We start from the raw sequence: 21072 nt of genomic DNA on the forward strand, positions 1-21072 counted from the left end.
CCACATTGGGCGCCGACGAGGCTGAGGCGCACGTTGGAGGCAGGCAGAAGTGCAGGGGTGCGCGTCTCTATATAGACACCCCTCCTCGTCCGCCGTCGCGCCGCCTCGTTCTCGTCACCGCTGCAGTCAACCACCAAGTCCGCCGTCAAGGTAGGCTTCCGTGTAGCGCGCGTCGATCAACCCTCCCTCCACGCTCTTTTCACCGCGACCATTCCCTCTCTCGTTTGGACGCCCGAGCTCTCTCGCACCGACTCACCATGTTCAAGCGGTCCTTTGCCGCGTCGAAAGATCGCGCGGGCAAGGCGAGAAAGGTGTCGAAACGCTCGTTTCGCGATGACGCCAAGCAGAGGATGCGCGAGGCCTTGAACGAGGCGACGACGCCTGAGACGTCTCCGTCGATCGGAGGCGCCTCTCCCAAGCTGAACAGTGCGATCGTCACGATTGTCGTCGGCGAGGACCAGCGTCTGTTCGCCGCGCACGAGGATGTCTTGTCGCGATCTCCGTGGTTCGCTACGGCATGTCGTGATCAATTCTTCTCGACTCCAGGCCAACGCCGCATCAGTCTCCCAGACGAGGAGCCAGAGGTCTTCAGCGCCATCCTCGAGTACCTCTACAAGGGCGACTACTACCCCCGCCTTTTGCACGACAAGAAGCGGAGCACGTGGTCGCTCGAGGACGTGCAAGACCCGACAATCACCCCCCGTTCGGAACACCCGGACGATCACCCCAAGAAGTTCGTCGGCTTCAATGAGGCCGCTACAACGTACCACCACGGCGTGGGCGACTATGTCCTCCGCGACACAGTCATCTACTGCTCTGCGCTCCGCCTCGGCTTGCCAGACCTCCAGCGCCTTGCTCTCCGCAAGCAAGGCCTGCAGACTGGCATTGACGTCGCGACCATCCTGCGCAGCGCACGCTTCGCTTATGCGAACACGCCGCCCAGCGACTCCCGCCTCAGAGCCCACTACCTAGCACTTGTCATCCGCAGCCGCAAGACCTTCAGGCGCAGCGGCACGATGCAGATGGAGATGGAGAAGGGAGACACGCAGTTCTTCTTTGACCTCTTCGTGGCCATGTGTAATCACATTGACGATATCTCGGAGATCGGGCAAGTCTCGCGTTTTCCTACCACTCTGTGCTGACCACGCTTCGACAGTCGGCGTTTCTGCTTTGTGCTTTATCATTTTGTTGCGTTGCTGGTTGTTGCAGTATTGCTTCGCGTCCAAATCGTCTTCCAACAGCGAAGACACAGACTAACAGACCATCTGTATAGCAACGTCCGCACCCCTGACATCAACAAGTGATTCACTCACCACAAAAGACCCGCCCCGCAGGATCTCGTCCTCCGGAGCATCCAACCCAAGATTGTTGACATGTACCACTCGACCATTTGCATTCCCGCCAGACTGTTTGGAAATCTAACCACCTGTCCCGAGCCCGCGACTACGGAGCTCTTTCTGCTTTCCCCACGGCGTCAGAACACCTCGCAACTCTCGGACAACCACGTCCGCTTTTCCTTGTATTAACCAGACTGTGTCGGGTCGAGCCCGCAGCGTCAGCTGTCAGAGGCGCGGTCTCCGTGTCTCCGGCCCCCATCTCCATCTTGCTGTGGAACTTGTCTTCCGCAGCAAGGGAACCACCAGCCACCAACGCGACTGCCTTCGCGTGGACAACACCCCCCTCTGCCCTGTCATCGTACAGCCATTTTCGATTCACCCACCAGACTGCCAACATCGTCTGCCGCTGCCTCTTGCGTTCCTGTGCTCGAGGGCGAAGCGAAGGCGCAACTATGCGTGATACCCGTCGACTGCGTCACGTCTCCTCACTGGCTGTGGAGACTGATAAGTCGGCGGGTTAAAAGCTGCTGCGCGATTAACCTTTACCCTGTTAGCTGGCCTTGACGCTTGAGTTTGTTCGTTCTCTGAAGCTTGAAGGGATTGTTGTGAGGAATGCAAGTGTGGATGGCGTGGAGAGTGCTAGGTAGCGTTGTTGTAGGGGTTTGAGGAATTGAAGTCGTCGGCCACATTTTCTTCGTTCCACTTTCGTCTTTGTCGTCTGTGATTGTCACCGCGTCCAGGTGGGATTTGAGACTCGTGTCGGTCGAGTGGGTGTGATGGAGGTTGGATCGACAACGTCACATTGGAGACCATCATCAGTTCAGGACTTCGTTGAGTCTTACAAGTATCCGAAAGCCTGTGGCACATGAAACCTGATATTCAACCTACCTTAGTGTGGCGAGTGCTGTCTGATAATCCGCGCTGACAATGCGAGATAGGCGTCTATGTGACTTCCAAGCATCTCAAGACACGTCAAACACAATGATGTAGCCTGCCATGCCACCGAGGAATCATGGTCCTTCCCACGGACTCACATGTACTTCGCGGCAAGGATTCGGATGATTGGCGTCTGGCTGTTCAAAGCCAGTGAAGTGGCTACTCCATTCGCCGACCAACACGAGTCAGACCGCCGACGAGAAGGAAGTGATTCGACGATGAACAAGAACGAATGCGGTAGCTTCAACCTACTTCGCCTATGCTTGACCACCACCGTCAAGACCTTGGAAACTTGTGCCGTGGCCATCAAGAGCCGGGGCGAGACCGGCGCGAACAAAGTGCGCTCGTTGCGCGTCCCAAGCCCTCGATCTCAACCCTCCATCGATCTTATCTCCACGATGACGAGGGTGGGTGCTCTGGAGAGAGGCGACGTTCGAGCGAGCGAGATGGCGGGGATCGCCACACTGCACTTTTTCTGCTGCCATGTGAAGTCATAGGAGCAAGGGGAGCGAGATTGCACGCGCTGCCGTGTTTGCAGATCATGAGGGTTGCGCCGAGCGCGGCGAGAGCGGCTTGTTGCCGAGAAGAAACTCTGAGCCTCGCGACTTGGCTATGCGAAGCCTTGCCAATCCTGTTCTTGTCTGAAGACGAGATGGAGGATCGCGGTCTTCGATGGCATCGCTGGTCTTCGCGCAGACATGGCATTTCACACGCTGCAAGCAATGGCCGAACGGTCCAGGCGGGGAGAACGACGTCAACCGTTTCCTTCCGGAGTTTCGCCCGGCCATCAGTCGATTCCTCCTCTCACGGGCTCACTGCCGATTCGTCTCATATGACACCCTCCATCATCTCGCAGCGCCGGCGGAGGCCAATGGCGTCTTCGCGGGAACGGACGTCGCGCCGCGTGTGGTTGGGCAAGAGAACTCCCACGCAACGAGTACGTACATCGCGATTCTGACGGCCTCGCTGTTGCTTGTGTAAGCGTGTTAACGAACGATCGCCCTTTCGTCCTAGGTAAGGGTCGGGTCCTGCGACTGCTATTACAAACGCCGGTCAGGTCTTCCCTTCTAGTTGTTCTGCCTTTCCTCTTCTCTTGTGCTTCCTTGAACGTTGTTCTTGCTTTGTCTCGCTCACGTACATCTGACGTCGCCACATCTCTCGCAGCGGGCGATTTGAACTTCATATCAACATCAGGTATACTTGCGCATCTATCACTGGATCACTCTAGCACTCCGCGGAGTCTAGTATACCTTAGTACACCATGGCGCCTACCATCTGGGGTCTGAACCTCGGTGAGATGAAATGGGGAAAGTTCAAGAGCAGCTACATGTTCGGCAACAAGGACTATCACTTGCGACGAACCAAGTTCATCGTATACCAGCTGGCTCTGATCTTCACCGTCGTCTCCGAGTCGCTTGGAACATCAGCGCTTTCAAGTATGTCTTCGCTTCACTCCTCGCTTACCCTGTATCGATGCTGACAGTGTCGCAGACTACGTCGACGAACAAAAGCTGGTCCAAAAGCTCAACCCCAGCGCCTACAACTACAACAATGACTACGTTGGCGCAGCGTCCTTCAACATCTTCGCCGGCGTCTTCACGGCCTTCATCTTCGGCGCGGCGTTCTTCTTCGACCTCTTCTGGCCCATGCGCCATGAAGACCGCGGCATCCGCATCGCGTGGAAAGGCTGCGGCGTCGCGTCCGTCGTCTTCGTCCTCGCCTCCGCGCTCGAATTGACGATCATCACCGCGCGCAACAGCGGATACGTCGACGGCGTGAGTCCCTCCGAAGCCGAGGAGCTGCTCAGGCAGTACAAGAAGTACTCGATCACGCCGCTCCGCTACAAGGACAACGGCCGCGCGCTCGCGGCCGTGGTCTTCGTCTGGCTCGGCTTTGTCTTTACCTTTGCTAGGTACGCCCCTGCTGGTTATGGACGCCGTTTACGAACCCCCCCACTGACAACTCCCCAGCTGCGTCATCCTGTTCTACTCCATCGACAACGCCGAGAAGGGCCCCGGCCCCCTCACCGCCCACGCCCGCGCCGCCGAGATGGCCCAGACCGACCCCCACCGCGACCCCGAAGCCGCGTACGCGATGGACGAGTCCGAAGACAGCGCAGAAAAGGCACACAACACCGCGCCCGAAGGCGCGGCAGCCGACATGCCGCGCGAGCCTACTCCGGCGGCCACAAATTAATCGATCAGCCGATGCGAGGCCAGATTGAAAGGTATACGCCGGAGAAGCAGAAGCTGCGATATAGTCGACTGTCGAGCCTGCTGGAGAGCCATGAGAGCCCGCAGAGTTTCGACTCGAGGGAGGGCAGCGAGACGTCGGATTTCAGCTCGCTGGTGCTTGGGTTCAAGAGAGGTCATGCCGGTTGGAGGCAGAGCCCACGGACTCTTGGCCAGATGAGCCTTGCGAAGCTGACGAGTGGCGTTGCGGATGGTGGGTGGGATAGTCGGTAATGGAGCTTATTTGTTTTCCGAGAGTTGAGGAGCTCGTTGGTCTCTTGTCTGGTCTCTTGGTCGGCTGCATGCTTCAAGGCGTAGCACGGTTATTGATGTTGACGTGCATTTTTCTTTTCATATAGAAGCATACAATGATACCCAATAGATTCTCTGCTTCAGTCAGAGGTTGAATCGCTGCTGTGCACAATTCCGTGCATCCTGTCGTCTCATTGCGTGTTATGTTTGAAGGTATCGCATTCCTCGCCCTCTTGCGGCGGCTGGAGTCGCACGCGAGCTTTCCCGAGGTGGAGTGGCTCGAGCTCCGCGCCTCGAACCCCAATCGCGCGGTCTAGCAACATTATTCTGCCGGAGGGGCGACGCTTTGTGTTGCAGACGCATACATACCTCCAGAGCGATGGCTGTTCCTACTCCGGGAGACGATGTAAGCCATTGCCATACCCTACCATGACATTAGAAAGCTCACACGCGCGCAGGTCTTCCAACAGCTGAAGCAGCCGATGGACCCGAAGGTGATCGAGCAGCAAGAGAGGGAGCTCAATGAGAGGGCACACGTGCAGTATGAGCGCGCTCAGCGCCGGCAGGCTGAGATCGTGAGTCATCTGCGAGCTCAGATACTACCGAGCGCCTTCTAATCCTCCTAGATTGGCGCCAATTCCACCAAGCCCGTGACCATCTCGTCTGTCCGCATGGTCGGCGCGCCGAACACCCGCACCGAGTTCCTTGAGCGCATCTTCCACCCGATTCTCTCCCATAACCGCGACACTACGTACACGCTGAAGGAGGCTCTTGCCGAGATTGGCGGCGCAGTCGACAAGCTGGACCGCCTCGACATCTTCCACCGCCCGATCAGCACCTACATCGACACCCCGGACCAGACCGACCCTTCGAGCACACCCACGGACCATGCAGTCTTCATCAGCGCGAGAGAGAGGGGCAGGTACACGATCAAGACAGGAACTGAGGCAGGCAGCTCGGAGGGAAGCGCATACTTGAACGTCGTGCTGAGGAACATCTTTGGCGGAGCCGAAAGCTTGAACGCGAATGCCAGCTTGGGTACCAGGACCAGGAGCGCGTACAGCGCGAACTTCGACACGCCGGTGCTGGCCAACCCGGATCTGAGGTGGCAGGTTGGTGGGTTGGCGAGCAGCACGCTCAAGACTTGGGCTTCGCACGAGGAGGTACTGAGGGGTGGCTCTACGAGGTTCCTTTGGCGCACTTCTCCGGGCAGCCAGCATGATTTCGCCTACACTGGTATGTGGAGACAAGTGACAGGTCTGGCGGAGAAGGCGTCTCCCAGTATCCGCGCAGACGCGGGCGACAGCTTCAAGTCCTCCCTCTCTCACACCTGGACCAACGACACCAGAGACATCCCCATGATGCCCTCTCGCGGCTATCTGCTCAAGACCATGACCGAGATCGCCGGCCTCGGCCCCCTCAAAGGCGACGTCGCATTCGGCAAATTCGAGCTCGAATCCCAAGGCGCCGTCCCCATCCCCATCCCCGGCATCCGAGGCGACAGCGGCATCTCGCTCACCGCCGGCCTCCGCGGCGGCCTCCTCTACCCCCTGACCCTCAACGGCCAGCCCGCGCCCTCGCAGAGCAGGGTCAACGACCGCTTCCAGCTCGGCGGCCCCACGGACGTCCGCGGCTTCCGCCTCTCCGGCCTCGGCCCTCGCGAAGGCCAGGACGCGCTCGGCGGCGACGTCTACGCCGCGGGCGGCGCTTCGCTGCTCTTCCCCATCCCGCGCATGGGCAAGGACACCCCGCTGCGCTTCCAGACGTTCATCAACGCGGGCCGCCTGCTGGCGCTGAAGGACACGCGCGAGGACAAGGAGCAGGCGATGAGCTCGGGCGACGTGAGCAGCAGTTTCAAGCAGACCGTCGACGAGCTGAGCAATGGGCTGCCGAGCACGGCGGCGGGTTTTGGGCTGGTGTATGCGCACCCGGCGGCGAGGTTTGAGGTCAATTTCTCGCTGCCGCTTGTGATGAGGAAGGGCGAGGAGGGCAGGAAGGGGTTGAGCTTTGGGGTTGGGCTGAGTTTCTTATAGTCATGTTTTTGTTTTGCGATAGAGCTGTATATTACATGGCAGCCAGCGCTGCCGTCTCGTCTCTTCTAAGTGTGTAGATATTGTATTGTCTTGTGACGTGTTATATTTCGTTAAGCGTCCGGTCTTCGGAAATCCTTCATCGTACAAAATTCGTTCCGTTTCTCTCCTCAAGGATCAAGCCATCATACACAATTGCAATCTCCCCTACAGAGCCGCTCAGTACGGCGGATTCTGCACAGCCTGCACGTAGGTGTCGGTACAGCTAGAATCGTTCCCCTTCCAAGAGACCTGCAAAGACGCACGAACCGTTAGCGAAAGAGAAAAAATCCAAACCCCACCAAAATAGAAAGGCAACATACCACTTGCTGACCCAGATCCCCCTCACAAACCCTCCACCCCTCTCTCTCGCCCCCAACGGTCAACAGAAACCCTCCCTCGAGCGCCAGGTTCCCCTTCCCCTGCTTCGCCGGCGCGAACATCAGCTCCTCGCCCGCCGCCACGCGCGTGCTGTTGTACTCGAACTCGCCGACGCCGTGCGGACCCGCGGCCTCGGTCTCGAGCGTGCCGTCGGAGGTCAGGTTGAAGCGCGGGAGCGTGTTGTAGCCCGGGCCGGTCAGGCGGAGGAGGTAGTTTGTTTGCGCGAGGGGGTCGAAGAGTGAGGTTAGGTTTGCGTTCGGGAGGAGGGTGCTGTTTGTGCGCGGGTCGGGGGAGGTGGTTGTTAGGAGGAGGAAGTCGGTTGGGTTGTTTGTGCTGGCGCCCGGAGCGTTGGTGTAGTTTGTTGGGAGGGCGGTGGCGAGGGTTGTGAGGGCTGTGAGGAGGGCGGTGGAGAGGTGCATCTTGGCGGGTTAGGAGAGGATGTATGTCGTTCGGTTTTGATGGGAGGTTTGAAGTAATGTATGTTGTAGTTGAGAAACGGATTGTGTGGTTGAAATGGAGAGGTTGAAAGGCAGAGCGAGTCGTCCTTGCTTTCTATAAGTAGAATTAGGCATGAGTTAGGTACCTCACGGCAGAGGCAGCCCGAACTCCACCTCAACCAGCCATTCGCCTGAAAAACGTCGTCAAGTTCCACTAGATATGACGATCCTACCTCCAACTCCGATCAGACTGGCAAATCTCAATTACACCCTCACTGAGTTTCGAGGGCTGAGATGATGAATCCCCGGGACCGGAGTGCAAATTGTCCATTATTGGGTTCCTTATCCCTCTGCGAAATGATCCGTGTATTGTTTCGTCTGCTTCTAGGTAGACATGTCGAAGGATTCCGACGCAGGTACCATGCAGTGCACGCGAATATAGTGGGCCTTAGGAACGCAGCAACAGGGGTCTGGCAAAAGGTTGCACGGACCTCAAAGGCGAGTGACGTTTGTCTCCCCAAATCCTTCGCGTTGGCGTGCTACATGTCCAGTACCTCGATGAATTCAATTTGCCCGAACACTTCTCACTCAAAGAATTGCAGTAATCGCAGCCCTGCTGCAGCGTGTTTCACATTATCAATTTCATAGACTCTCCGAGCGACGTCAGGTCTCGATAGTAATTATAAAAGAGAAGGTCTTGTGTCACCCTCCCCTTTCATTTTGAAGACTACTTCAGAAAGATTCGGAGATGATCATCTTAGCACAAATTTTCATAGACCTCAAAAACTATGCGCACTGTATCACTTCAGCTACGCTGGTTATGCCCGAGCATCTGCCTTGCCGGACTGTGGTTCATGGAGCCCGATTTTCAGGTTCCAAGGCAACCCCTTCGCGAAATCCCACCATCTCGTCCTTTGACCCGAACACCTGAAAAGAATCTCTGCTGTTTCACCTCGCTCGTGCTGTTCGACGATCGGCGATGTCTGCTTTCTTTATCATTTAAACTTTCTAGAAGTATGTTTCCCACAAGGCCGTGAAGCAACCGCAAGCGGTTCTTTACTTCGGAACAAAGGATCTCTTCGCTTCCAAGGCCGCAGCACCATCTTGATCTCGCTACCGACTGTATGCATGCATCTGGAACACTTCCTCAGCGTCTTACTGTACTGCCCAAAGACGGGGTGATTTTTGCCGACGAGCCTCACCTCATTATCGCAACAATGACAGGGGACATGCGGCCCGCACGCTGCCTCCAACACCAGAACTATTGAACAATGAAGAAGATCTTAATGCACGTAGGTGACATCGTCCTTGCTTCAAACCGGTCCGGGTGCATGGTCGTGCTCTTTTATAATCCTTTGGCGTCCGTGTCGTTCCACTGACCCTCTTTGACCTTACGAGGACCTGGGATCTAGACTCTCGATCATACAAACGCATCTATCCGATCGAACCGCCCCATTCACAATGGCGACTCCGACTAAGCGTCTGCATTGGACACAGCGCGTCGCGCTGATTCGAAGCAGCCTACATGCCGCCAGCCGAAGTGGTGACTTTACCTTCTTCAAGAGCCTTCAGGCAGCTGGCATGCTAGAAGGCACCAATCATGTGGCCGTACTTTCAGCTCAGATGGGCGATGATGTCGACACACTGCTGGTAGCAATGGACAATTTGAATGCAGGTCTTGCCTACGTGCATCAAGACGCGTTTCAGAGGGTCTACGATGGCCTCAAGAAATCTACACGAGAAGAAGCCGATGGCGAGACGACCTACGACAGCAGGAAAACGAAGCTTCATGTCGACATCACTATGCAATGCAACATCGCAGATCTCGCTATCGACAAGATGACCAACTCAGCCATCTCCCTCATCAACGGTCAGTCGGAAACCTTCCAGGAGTCAGCGGCAAGTGTGTGGATCACAGGGGCCACAATCATTGCAGATTGCATTGAGGTTACACTACAGCAGATGCAGTCCTTAGAAACAAAGATGAACGACTTTATACGCATTGAGGACAGCCTCAACACAGTCAAGGCCTCCATTGTCGCTGCGGTCACTGGCCTCAAAGGAGTATTTTGGCTCATGGACACCAACAGCCAACCCTCCTCTCCTGCCAGCTCTGTGGCTTCTACATCCCCGCTCAGCGCCAGCTTTGCTTCGGCAGGGGCTGGAATGTTTAGGCGCCTGTCCAGTGCCTTCACCCCCAGCCCAAGCACCTCGCGGAGCTCGTCAATCACGTCGGTGGCGCTGAATGCCACCAAGGCGCGAACGAACTCCATATCTGCTGGCTCTAGCAGTGCCCCGGTCTTACGGACGCCGAGCTACGGTCGCAATTCTATCTCGGGCGGCTGCCCAAATAGTATGCCCCCGTCATTTCGCAGCAGCTTCGAGAACTTCCAAAGCCATCTGTCGCCCATTCCACCCACCCCTGCGCTGGACGACGACAAAGATCCATTTGACACTTCCGTCGCTCCACCCATGCCTAGAATGCCGACTCTCCCCAGTATGGTGGTACTGCCAAACACACCTCTCGGAGAGAACCAAGGCTTAGCAGGCATGGTATGATGGAGTGACTTACGCCCCATCCTCATTCTTTGAATAACGAGCTATGTGTGCTAGAGATATTCCCTTGTTGTTTCTGCTGTCTGCTGCGAGATATGCCTTCTTTATTTGACACTGTCTTTCATGCCTGTACGATAACGAAGATGGTAATTGATCACTTAGAAACGTTCTGCTTCCACGGCTCTCCAGATCGAATCACCTTTTCCACCATACCCCACCTTCGTCTCCTTGCCAACAAGATCCCCTAGCATATTCAACACCTCGCATGGAATGGACATAGTCCCCATCACGTACTTCCTCTGCCACCCCGAGTCCCCGCTCCACTCCCAGCTCTCAAGCCCAAATTCATCCCCCACCCTCGCAACTCCCTGACAGCGCTGCCCAACTCTCACAATCATCCCCCGCGAGCCCACCTCCGCATTCTCATGCTTCAATACAACACTCACCCTCCCCTCACCCCCTTTCCCCAGCCCCTCAACCCACACCCCATCCCTCCTCAACCCTTCCAAAACCCCCTCAACAGCCCCCTCTCCCACCTTTCCCGTCACCTCAGCCTCAACCTCCCTCCACCCCTCCACATACTCCCCCTCCAGCCCCGTAGCCGGATTGACCATAACGCCCTTCTCCAACTCCACTCCCTCCTCACCCCCTTCCACCATCTCGCCCTTGTCCACAACGCTCTCTGCCTCGCGCGTCCTCGAGTCCACCCAGTGCTGCCACTGCGCGTGCGCGCCGGAGCGCGAGGACACGCCGGCGAACGCCCAGTCGAGGTCTGAAGGGGAGATTTGGGAGGTGGGGGCGGTTTTGAGGACCCGGATGTCGACGAAGTGGTGTTGCGTGGAGGTTAGGACGGTTGTATGGGTTGGTTCGGAAGGGGGGAAAGGGGGGAATTGGATGAAGGCGCGGGTGGAGATAGAAGGGGGCATTGTCTTTGGAAGGGTGCTTGGGAATGTTGGAGATGGGTCGGTATGTTGTCGTTCGATGGCTGAGGGGCCGATGGTCGTGGCGATGGAGTGTGCTTGTCTTGAGTCGGTAGGAGTGAATGGTGGAGGTGTGCTTTTATGTTTAATGACGGCAGCAGTGTTGTGATCGGTTGATATGTGACCAGTGGACAGTGCCAGACGATTATATTTGTTATCTGTTCCTGGGAGTCATTGTTGTGGGCCACCTACGGTTCTGAGGTGGGATGTTCGTCGACCAAAGCGGGCGTGGCGTCTCCACTCTGGGTGGCCAGGGCAAGCAGCATGACCAAACCTACGATTCCGAGGAAAGACGAACTGATCGCAAGCTCTGTCTCGAGTAAAGCACCGATAGACGTCTTCAAGACAAGGCTTCGGACGTCAAATTGCGAACTCTGAAACATGTCCAAGGTATTGAGTTGAACGAGCTGAGTAAATCAACCATGAATTCTTTTGAGCATTCTCTATCTACCCGATCGATGCGCTATGCTTCGCTCAACAAACCGCGTCCGACAAGCGTAAAAGTCGTGCACTCCGTTAAAGCCGTTTGAGCACCTGCGATCAAGCACCGGCCTTCATAGCCTCCAGCTTACCGCTGCCCCTGCTGCTGAAAATGGCCATAATGCCAAAGCCCACGTAGAACAGCGCCAGAGGATACGCGACGAGCCCTCTCATATCCGTCATGCGACCGACGCTGCAGAACATGCCCGAGCTCGAGTACGTGCACCACGCGATCGCGAGGCTCACGAGGCAGTAGCCGAAGAAAGAGTCCAGGGGCAGCACCACGCCGATGAGGGATGCGATTACGAGCGGAAGGAGGCAGTAGCCCAGCACGGAGCTTGAGCGGCCGATCGTGAGGGTCGATGAGAGGTTGGAGGAGCCGTAGCCGCCGTGGGCGTCGGCTTGTGCTTGGTTCACTTCTTCGCGGGTGAGAGCCGGGGACATCATGGAAAAGATGAAGTTGAGGCTGATGGCGCCGAGGATGGCGAGGCCGCAGACGTAGCCGAACCAGAGCTTGCCGGACTGGGACGATGTAAGCAATTCGATCGTTTGGCTTGAGCCTGCGGGCACTTACCAGCAGGAGGAATGTTCCGAACAGAGCGCAGAAGAGGAACGGACCTGCCAGGTCCGAGTCGTCCATGATATGCTGATCTATCCTCGCAACTGGGTTGAGGACGGCAAGTGTCTACCCGGTATAGTCAGCTCATTGATCTTTTTTTGACCCTCCAGATGAACCAATCTTACCTTCGTCTGAATGTGATTGAAGTTCACACCAAGCTCTTCAAGCAACGGCGGCTCGCCCTCATATCCTTCTGTCCCGAATGCTGCTATCCATCCTGTCCTAAGCCCACTCTGACCTGTGCCCATCTGCCCCGTCGCGCCAGGTTGTCCAGGAAATGCGCCAAAGCCATAGTTCGAGGCGTAGGCGTTACTTTGAGATGCGCCGCCGTATGCCGCTTGGAAGGGTGTGCTGTGCCCTGATACAGGCTGTGTCGAGTACGAGGACTGGTAGAAGTTGAGGTTGTTCTGGGCAGAGTATGCGCTTTGGTCGGGCTGGTATCCGTAGGAGGCCATGGTGGCCTAGTGCGAAACAGGGTTCGGTGGGAGCTTTCTCGAGACGACGTCGTGGAGTCGTATTAGATCAGAGTCTGTGATATTGAAAGAGCCAGAATCAGACAAGTTGCTTTTGGTGAAATGCGCTTAATGCGAGTGAAGCGATCGGTGTGATTGGAAAGCTGTCAAATGCTCGTTGTGAGGTGGAAACGCTCACCGCAGCCACGCTTTGCGGAACCTCTCCGCTTGATGCCCCTGCCCCTCACATCTGCTATTGTCCAGGTACATCTGATAACTCACTTGATTAGAGTGGATGATTGTGCCTACTGTATATCCAACGTATGAAAGTATGTCATTCAATGACTGCCATGCGAGCCAAATTGTCGCACAGATGAAATCAAGTCGCAGCAAACCACTCATCCTATGTAGTCTTCGCTAGATACATATATACCTTGCACAACTGCATGCAATACGAACGGGTACCTGGACCGGCTAACGCCGCAGCCTGACAAGCCATTTACGAAGTGAATGCGGGTATGCGCCTTTTCCCCACTCGATGAATCGATAAAGATGTCAATTTAAGAAGGTGCCCACTATGAGATTTGAAGACATTCGGCGGCGTTTCTTGTTGAGGGAACAAGCCAACGATGCTCGCACAAGGTACCAGGCTAACAGGCAGCCATAGAGGCGGAAAACGCAGCGGAGAAAAAGGTGAACAGAGTGAGCTTGCGCCAATCCTAAAGCACGACGCGTGCAATCTCGCCAAATCAAAAGGCGTTCCTTAAAGAAAGCAGTGTGAAAGGCCGGCCATAGTTTGGGGGGACTTCACGGAAGGTGGAGAGACAGCACGTGGAGCCGAGTGCCGGCGCATCTGTGACCGCGGCACATGTGGGGTGCCTCCAGCCTTGGAGGGGTATCAACTACTTTACCACCACCGCACCTTTTTCGCGTACACTTGCGCAGACCTCTTCCCGCTCCTGATTCTCTCCCGTTACCTTCACTCGACTCGTCAGAATACTGCGATCGAAAAATCATCCACCTCTCTCAATCCATAAGAACTTCCAAGCTTGCGAGGCTCGCATCGACACCATGGCCGTGCCGACCAAGACCACGCTCGCCGAGATCTACCCAGAGGACGCTCTGCAGGCACAGACAACAAGATGGAACAAGCTGCTATCGACTTTCAAAGACACATACGGCAAATCTGCGGACTTTGTCAGCAGAAGTCCAGGCAGAGTGAACATCATTGGCGAGGTGAGTGCTCGCGTGCCGATCTTACACATTTTCCTGAGCTTGGACTGACCGTGTCCTCAGCACATTGATTACTCTCTCTATGAAGTCCTCCCTATGGCCGTCACGGCTGATGTCCTCCTCGCCGTTTCCGTCAAGCCGAAATCCTCTGGCCCCAGCACCATCCGCCTCACAAACGTCAACCCCCAAAAGTTCAAGAGCACAGAGTTCGAGGTTCCCGAGTCGGGAGATGTAGAGATCGACTCTTCTACGTTGGAATGGTCCAACTACTTCAAGTCAGGTCTCCTTGGTGCGACCAAGCTCCTCAGGCAAAAGCAGAAAGAATTCAAGCAAAGCGTAGGCATGGATATTCTGGCAGATGGCAACGTACCTTCTGGTGGCGGACTGTCGAGCTCGGCCGCTTTCGTCTGTGCCTCATCTCTGGCGGTGATGAAGGCGAATGGTGAGGACAAGATTGACAAGAAGGAGCTGGTCGAGGTTGCGATCGTCTCTGAGCGATCGGTCGGTGTCAACTCTGGCGGTATGGACCAGGCCGCTTCCGTCTTCCCCTTGCAAGGCCAAGCTCTGTACGTGAGCTTCGTCCCCGAACTTTCTGCGAAGAATGTCTCTTTCCCCGAACTCTCTACGCCCTTGACCTTCGTCATCGCACAATCCTTCGTCGCGGCAGACAAGCACACCACAGGCCCAGTGTGCTACAACCTCCGCGTCGTCGAATGCACCCTCGCAGCGCTCGTTCTCAGCAAGATCTTCGGCCTCAAGGAGCTCCCCTCCGACGCCGGCCCTCTGGGCAAGTCCCTCCGCGGATTCCACGACGCCTACTTCCAGCAGAAAGAAGGCGTCGCAGACAACCACTCCGTCGGCGCCGAGACGTTCCAGCAGCAGCTGCAAGACCTCGTCGCCAAGGTCGACCAGTACCTCCCGCAGGAGGAGGGCTACACCCGCGAGCAGATCAGCCAGATCACCGGCATCTCCATCCCCCAGCTCGAGCAGGACTACATGACCAAGTTCCCCGTGCGCGGCGAGCGCTTCCGCCTGCGCCAGCGCGCCCTGCACGTCTTCGGCGAGGCCATCCGCGTGCTCAAGTTCATGGACCTGCTCGACTCGCCGCCCGCGCAGACCGAGGAGGACTCGAAGAAGCTGCTGCAGGACCTCGGCGCGCTGCTCAACGAGACGCAGGACTCTTGTCGTGAGATCTACGAGTGCTCGTGTCCGGAGATCGACGAGCTGTGCTCGCTGGCTCGCTCCGCGGGCGCCTACGGAAGCCGGTTGACAGGTGCTGGCTGGGGTGGCTGCTCGGTGCACCTTGTGCCTTCGGAAAAGGTGGATGCTGTTAAGGAGAAGTGGACGGCGGAGTACTACAAGAAGAGGTTCCCTGATATCTCGGAGGAGAAGCTGAGCGAGGCGATCGTCGTCAGCAAGCCTGGTAGCGGAGGCTGTGTTTTTGAGGTCAATGGACGGGACAGCCTCTAAGGGACTAAAGGAAAGCATGCATGATACACTAGCATAGGCACGAGCGCAATGACTTCATTATCGAACGTAACCATCTTGGCAATTTTTTTGACAACCTTTGTCAAGAAATAACTATACCCTTACGTAGATATGGTTCTTGATGCCTCAAATGCCGATCTGGACTTCATACAACGACTTGTCTTTCCAATTCACTAACAAAGCCCGGAACTAGCGCGAAAGCCGCGTCGGCCAATCAGTGCACGCATAGACCTGAGCCGACTGCCTCATTCACGTGCCCGGGACGTTCCAATGACTGCTCGACATAGATGGCGCGATTATGGCTTGTTACACAAGATTACAAAATAGCAGGGAGACAACTCGCCAATTAACGATCGCAATTCTCTGATGCCATTGCTCAACACCTTGACGTATGAATATTTCTGGGTTTCGTACCTAGGTAGTACTACTACGAGTTCGTACATTACTTATGTTGTAGGCTCTCCGGGTAGGAATCTGGCTTTGATAGTCTACAACAAAAGAAGGCAGATGGTTTGAACGGCCAATCTATCGTAACGCCTCATAGGCCTCAAAGTCCGAACGACCACTGTGTGTCGATTCTATTTGATTTCCGACCACCCCTTGTCCTCCTTCCCTCCCTCAGCCATAACGCTGCTTCCCGATTGCTCACCACGCGCAACAGCTTCCAAGCAAGCCTCACCAAAGATTCTAACAAACGCCTCCACGTCCTCGAAAGTATTGTACAGCGGGGCCGGCGCCACTCTAATCACATCCGGCTTGCGCTCGTCAACCACCACACCCTCCTCCTCCAACCGCTGCAACACTGCATCCAACAACCCGGGATTCAGCTGCACGCTCAGCTGCGCGCCCCTCTCCTCCACCCTCCGCGGCGTAATAATCCTATAGCACCCACTCGCCCTACTCGCCAACAACCCCTCCTCCAACCTCCCCGTCAACCTCAAACTCCTCTCCCTCAGCGCCCCCATCGACGTCCGCTTAAAAACGTCCAAACTCGCCCTCAGCGCCGTCGTATCCGCCACGCTCGGGTTGCTCAGCTGGAAGCCTCCCGCGCCCGCAATCGGCTCGAAGGCATTCGTCATCGCGAACCGCGAGCTCTTGCTCGAGCCCCACCAGCCCGCGAGCCGCGGGCGCTCGAAGTGCGCGTCCCGCACGAAGCACCCGCCGATCGACCCGGGCCCGCTGTTGAGGTACTTGTACGAGCACCAGACGGCGAAGTCGACGTTCCAGGCGTGGAGTTGCAGGGGCACGTTGCCGGCGGCGTGCGCGAGGTCCCAGCCCACGAGGATGCCGTGGGCTTGCGCGTGGGCTGTTATGCGCGGGATGTCGAGGAGCTGGCCGGTGTAGAACTGGATGCCGGGGAGGAGGAGGAGGGCGGTGCTGGAGGCGTGGGCGTCGATGGTGGCGAGGATGTGGTCGGTGGGGAGCAGGGGGGAGGAGGAGGGGTTGGGGGGTTCGATGAGGACCATGGCGTTGGAGGGGGAGAGGCTGTGGTGTTTGATTTGGGATTCAACGGCGTAGTGGTCGGAGGGGAAGGCTTTGCCTTCGAGGATGATTTTGTAGCGCAATGAGTCTGGGCGGTAGAAGGAGGCAAGCATCAAGTGGAGGTTGGCTGTGAGCGTCTGCATGACTGCAACTTCGGACTCTTTGGCGCCGACGATTTGGGCCATTTGGGGGACAACATCATCGTCGACGTGTAGCCAAGGGACGAGTTCGCTGTCTGATATGTCGGTGAAGTGACCGAACACACCCTTTGTAGCCCAGGTGTCCAGATATTGTTGCATGTATGTCTGAGTCAGAGTTGGCTGAAGTCCGAGAGAGTTGCCGCAAAGGTATGTGCTGGGCTCATCGTCGTCGTCTTTCTTGGTAGAGTTCGAGGATCGAGAATTGGCTTTTCGTCGAAGGTCGCCTTTGGTCGGAATCCTAAACATGTGCCTAAAGTTTACATCTTCGCTTGCCTGAGCCATCTTGATAGTCAATTGCTCGCACTTTGGATTCCAGGTCGGAGGACGAAATAGTTTGAAAGCGTGCGCAATATATGAACAAAGTGCTACGTTGCGTCACGCTTTAATGTTGTAAGGTACGCTGTAAAGTCGATGTCGCAAATAATGCAATTGACATTTACAAGAAAGTTTAGCCCGAATAGGAAGGAACCGGCAAGGTGGCGTGGCGTAAGTGACGTTCAACTCGGCTCAGCGGGATCTGCTGCCGCCGCTCGCCGCTGGCCGCATTACCAATCCAGAGGCAAGACAAAGCACCTTGCGGACACTCAGAACCCCAGCGTAACCACCACTCACCAGCGATCCACGATGAATGTTTCGAGCAAATGCCTGAGGTCGTCTGCCATGCGCCAGACTGTGCACAAGGCGAGGGTACCCGCAACAGCGTTCCGGAGCTTCAGCACAACGAAAGCACCAGCTCAGCAAGCACTCTTCCTCGACTTCCTCGCACCTTCATGGCAGACTCAGAAGCCGGTCCGCTCGAGCCTACAAACCTTCAGGAGAGATCTTGTGCCTCGGGAGCAACGCCGCGCGCTTTCCGCTTCCGCCTGTAGGCAGGCGAAAGCCATCACGAATCCACGCAAAGACGAGGATGGCAACGAGTTGACCATCACCATTACGCCGCGCGCCTCCCACAGGCTGAAAGCTATTGCTGAGAAGGATGCGAACCCGAATCTGGCGCTGCGCGTGGCCGTGGAGTCGGGCGGCTGTCATGGCTTTCAGTATCTCATGAGCTTGATCGACGTGAAAGAGGTCGATGCAGAGGAAGACACTGTGTTTGAGAACGAGGAGGGTGAAGGATACCGGCCGAAGGTGGTGATGGACGAGCCGAGCTTGGATTTGCTCAAGGGCAGCAGCGTCGATTACACGATGGAATTGATTGGCAGCCAGTTCAAGGTGACGGGCATCCCTGGAGCGCAGAGCAGTTGCGGCTGTGGAACAAGCTTCGACATCGCGCAGTAAGCCTAAAGGCGAGCATTGAAGCCGTGTTGGAATGAGGTCGGGATACCATTTTTTGGAGCATGAGGCGGACAAGGGTTCTTTCTGAGCAAGGCGTTTGCGGGTTCGGGACATCTATTCTCATATACCATAAGCGATTCGTCATCTGATCGCATCTATGATTGTATATTGAATCGTTTGCTAGCTACGAATGACCTGTAGGCCTCGCATGATGTTCATTGCGTGAATCGACGGTGTAGATGAAGCATGTCTGATGCGCAAGCGCCTCGGACTCCTAGTGCCCTGTCCAAAAGCCGCGATCCTGCAATAGTGCCGGCCGGAGTGGATGGCGGGACTCTTCCTTACAATTTGGCCGGGCCCTGGGGCGACGGCTCCCACCGTCGCCCCCGCCTGCTGCTCTAGCTGCCCCACCAAAACAAGCCTCGCGACCAACATTTTGGCCGTTCGTCTACCACCTGTTGATCTGGCGGTGACGTCCACCTCTTCTTCACTCACCTTCCACTTTCTTCACTTTCCTCCTTCTTCACAACTTGATACCCACTTCTAGCATTGCAATCATGAGCGTCAAGACTGTTGAGACCAAGCCCTTCCAGGACCAGAAGCCTGGAACGTAAGTGGCCCCCCACATCATCAGGGTGCAAGAGATCGGAGCTATGGGAACAGTACATGTCGGCATTGGCAAGAGATGAGGAATTGGGAGTTCTCTGAGGAACATTGGGACATTGGAGTGCCAGTGGGACCTAAATCCACTGGAGATCTATTGGGAAATTCCAGCAAACACAAGCTGACTCCATGTTGCAGCTCCGGTCTTCGCAAGAAGGTCAAGGTCTTCCAGCAGCCCAACTACTCCGAGAACTTCGTTGCCTCTATCCTTCAGTCCATCCCTGAGGGCGCTGAGGGCGCTTCTCTCGTTGTCGGTGGTGATGGCCGCTACTACAACCCCGAGGTCACTCAGATCATTGCGAAGCTCGGTGCCGCCTACGGTGTCAAGAAGCTCCTGATCGGCCAGAATGGCATCATGTCCACTCCTGCCGCCAGCAACCTCATCCGCATCAGGAAGGCCACCGGTGGCATCCTGCTCACTGCCAGCCACAACCCTGGTGGACCCACCGAGGACTTCGGTATCAAGTACAACCTGGCCAACGGTGCCCCCGCACCTGAGGGCGTGACCAACAAGATGTTCGAGAACTCCAAGACCATCACCTCATACAAGGTCGCCGACATCCCCGACATCGACTTGTCCACCGTCGGCACCAAGACCTACGGCCCTCTCGAGGTCGAGATTGTCGACAGCACTGCCGACTACGTCAAGATGCTCAAGGAGATCTTCGACTTCGACCTCATCAAGAAGTTCCTCGCTGAGCACAAGGACTTCAAGGTCCTCTTCGACGGCCTCAACGGTGTCACTGGTGACTATGGTGTTGAGATCTTCGAGAAGGAGCTCGGTATCAAGGGCAGCACTCAGAACTGCAAGCCTCAGCCCGACTTTGGTGGCTTCCACCCCGACCCCAACCTTGTCTACGCTAAGACCCTCGTCGACGCTGTCGAGAAGAACGGCATTCACTTCGGTGCTGCCTCTGACGGTGACGGTGACCGCAACATGATCTACGGCGCCGGCTCTTTCGTCTCCCCCGGTGACTCTCTCGCCATCATCGCCCACCACGCCGACCTCATCCCTTACTTCAAGAAGCAGGGTGTCTACGGTCTCGCCCGCTCCATGCCTACCTCCGGCGCCGTCGACCTTGTCGCCAAGAAGAAGGGCCTCCAGTCCTACGAGGTCCCCACCGGCTGGAAGTTCTTCTGCGGTCTTTTCGACTCCAACAAGATGAGCATCTGCGGTGAGGAGTCTTTCGGCACCGGCTCCAACCACATCCGCGAGAAGGACGGTCTCTGGGCCGTCGTCGCCTGGCTCAACATCATCGCCGGCGTCGGCCAGCAGACCGGCACCACGCCCAGCATCAAGAGCATCCAGGAGGACTTCTGGAAGACCTACGGCCGCTCCTTCTTCACCCGCTACGACTACGAGGGCTGCGAGAGCGAGGCCGCCGCCAAGATGGTCGCGCACGTCAACGAGCTGATCGGCCCGAAGAAGAGCGAGTTCGTCGGCTCCACCGTCGCCGGCCGCAAGGTCCTCGATGCCGGCGACTTCTCCTACACCGACCTCGACGGCAGCGTCAGCAAGAACCAGGGCATCTATGTCAAGTTCGACGACGGCAGCCGCATCGTCGTCCGCCTGTCCGGCACCGGCTCCAGCGGCGCCACCATCCGCCTGTACATCGAGAAGCACGAGTCCGACCCCAGCAAGTTCGGCCTCGACGCCCAGGAGTACCTCAAGGACAACGTTAAGCTCGCCACTGACCTCCTCAAGCTCCAGGAGTTCATCGGCCGTACTGAGCCTGACGTCAGGACCTAAGCGTGCTTCGGTCTCTTGAAATGAATGGAGGGAAAGGTGTGATTACGAATGCAAGTCGTTTACGAGAAAAGAAACCCTGCAAAAAATAGCTCAAGGCACAAAGTGTTGATACTGTGCATACCATAGAGTGGTATTCTGAGGACGGAGAGCCTCGAGAGAAATGAAATGTTTGACGAACAATCGGAACTCCGATGAATTTCCATTTGATGATTTGTGACTTAAAGATCATCTGACCTTCCTATCTGTCCCAG

General features: G+C 56.5%; 11 protein-coding genes across 11 annotated transcripts; 7 read left to right on the plus strand and 4 right to left on the minus strand.

Annotated features, from left to right (window-relative positions):
• Positions 1–257: 257 nt before the first annotated feature.
• Positions 258–1304, plus strand: WHR41_02142 (uncharacterized protein; the record flags this gene model as incomplete). The annotated part of the gene is made up of 2 exons (XM_069370748.1): positions 258–1108; positions 1274–1304. 2 exons carry the CDS (start codon positions 258–260, stop codon positions 1302–1304), a joined length of 882 nt encoding a protein of 293 aa, XP_069232256.1.
• Positions 1305–2960: 1656 nt separating this feature from the next.
• On the plus strand, positions 2961–4469 carry WHR41_02143 (uncharacterized protein; the record flags this gene model as incomplete). The annotated part of the gene is made up of 3 exons (XM_069370749.1): positions 2961–3709; positions 3765–4185; positions 4244–4469. Exons 1-3 carry the CDS (start codon positions 3535–3537, stop codon positions 4467–4469), a joined length of 822 nt encoding a protein of 273 aa, XP_069232255.1. The 5' UTR covers positions 2961–3534.
• A 595-nt stretch (positions 4470–5064) lies between these two features.
• WHR41_02144 (uncharacterized protein) lies at positions 5065–6789 on the plus strand (the record flags this gene model as incomplete). The annotated part of the gene is made up of 3 exons (XM_069370750.1): positions 5065–5162; positions 5215–5331; positions 5383–6789. The coding sequence occupies exons 1-3, from the start codon at positions 5136–5138 to the stop codon at positions 6787–6789; spliced, it is 1551 nt and encodes a 516-aa protein (XP_069232258.1). The 5' UTR covers positions 5065–5135.
• A 216-nt stretch (positions 6790–7005) lies between these two features.
• WHR41_02145 (uncharacterized protein) lies at positions 7006–7625 on the minus strand (the record flags this gene model as incomplete). Its single annotated transcript, XM_069370751.1, has 2 exons — positions 7006–7077; positions 7149–7625. The coding sequence occupies 2 exons, from the start codon at positions 7623–7625 to the stop codon at positions 7006–7008; spliced, it is 549 nt and encodes a 182-aa protein (XP_069232257.1).
• Positions 7626–9104: 1479 nt separating this feature from the next.
• Positions 9105–10202, plus strand: WHR41_02146 (uncharacterized protein; the record flags this gene model as incomplete). The annotated part of the gene is made up of 1 exon (XM_069370752.1): positions 9105–10202. One exon carries the CDS (start codon positions 9105–9107, stop codon positions 10200–10202), a length of 1098 nt encoding a protein of 365 aa, XP_069232260.1.
• Positions 10203–10357: 155 nt separating this feature from the next.
• WHR41_02147 (uncharacterized protein) lies at positions 10358–11125 on the minus strand (the record flags this gene model as incomplete). Its single annotated transcript, XM_069370753.1, has 1 exon — positions 10358–11125. One exon carries the CDS (start codon positions 11123–11125, stop codon positions 10358–10360), a length of 768 nt encoding a protein of 255 aa, XP_069232259.1.
• A 445-nt stretch (positions 11126–11570) lies between these two features.
• Positions 11571–12925, minus strand: WHR41_02148 (uncharacterized protein). The gene is made up of 3 exons (XM_069370754.1): positions 12404–12925; positions 12234–12344; positions 11571–12181 (listed from the first exon to the last, which is right to left on the minus strand). Exons 1-3 carry the CDS (start codon positions 12731–12733, stop codon positions 11720–11722), a joined length of 903 nt encoding a protein of 300 aa, XP_069232262.1. The 5' UTR covers positions 12734–12925; the 3' UTR covers positions 11571–11719.
• A 717-nt stretch (positions 12926–13642) lies between these two features.
• Positions 13643–15503, plus strand: WHR41_02149 (uncharacterized protein). The gene is made up of 2 exons (XM_069370755.1): positions 13643–13966; positions 14027–15503. Exons 1-2 carry the CDS (start codon positions 13802–13804, stop codon positions 15431–15433), a joined length of 1572 nt encoding a protein of 523 aa, XP_069232261.1. The 5' UTR covers positions 13643–13801; the 3' UTR covers positions 15434–15503.
• Positions 15504–16029: 526 nt separating this feature from the next.
• bna5 (Kynureninase) lies at positions 16030–17415 on the minus strand (the record flags this gene model as incomplete). The annotated part of the gene is made up of 1 exon (XM_069370756.1): positions 16030–17415. One exon carries the CDS (start codon positions 17413–17415, stop codon positions 16030–16032), a length of 1386 nt encoding a protein of 461 aa, XP_069232504.1.
• A 342-nt stretch (positions 17416–17757) lies between these two features.
• On the plus strand, positions 17758–18411 carry WHR41_02151 (uncharacterized protein; the record flags this gene model as incomplete). Its single annotated transcript, XM_069370757.1, has 1 exon — positions 17758–18411. The coding sequence occupies one exon, from the start codon at positions 17758–17760 to the stop codon at positions 18409–18411; it is 654 nt and encodes a 217-aa protein (XP_069232505.1).
• A 366-nt stretch (positions 18412–18777) lies between these two features.
• Positions 18778–21017, plus strand: pgmA (Phosphoglucomutase). The gene is made up of 2 exons (XM_069370758.1): positions 18778–19018; positions 19210–21017. Exons 1-2 carry the CDS (start codon positions 18966–18968, stop codon positions 20819–20821), a joined length of 1665 nt encoding a protein of 554 aa, XP_069232502.1. The 5' UTR covers positions 18778–18965; the 3' UTR covers positions 20822–21017.
• The last annotated feature ends 55 nt before the right edge of the window (positions 21018–21072 follow it).

Source organism: Cladosporium halotolerans (assembly GCF_011745625.1).
Source record: "Cladosporium halotolerans strain TM138-S3 chromosome Unknown Sca5, whole genome shotgun sequence".
Lineage (NCBI taxonomy): Eukaryota > Fungi > Ascomycota > Dothideomycetes > Cladosporiales > Cladosporiaceae > Cladosporium > Cladosporium halotolerans.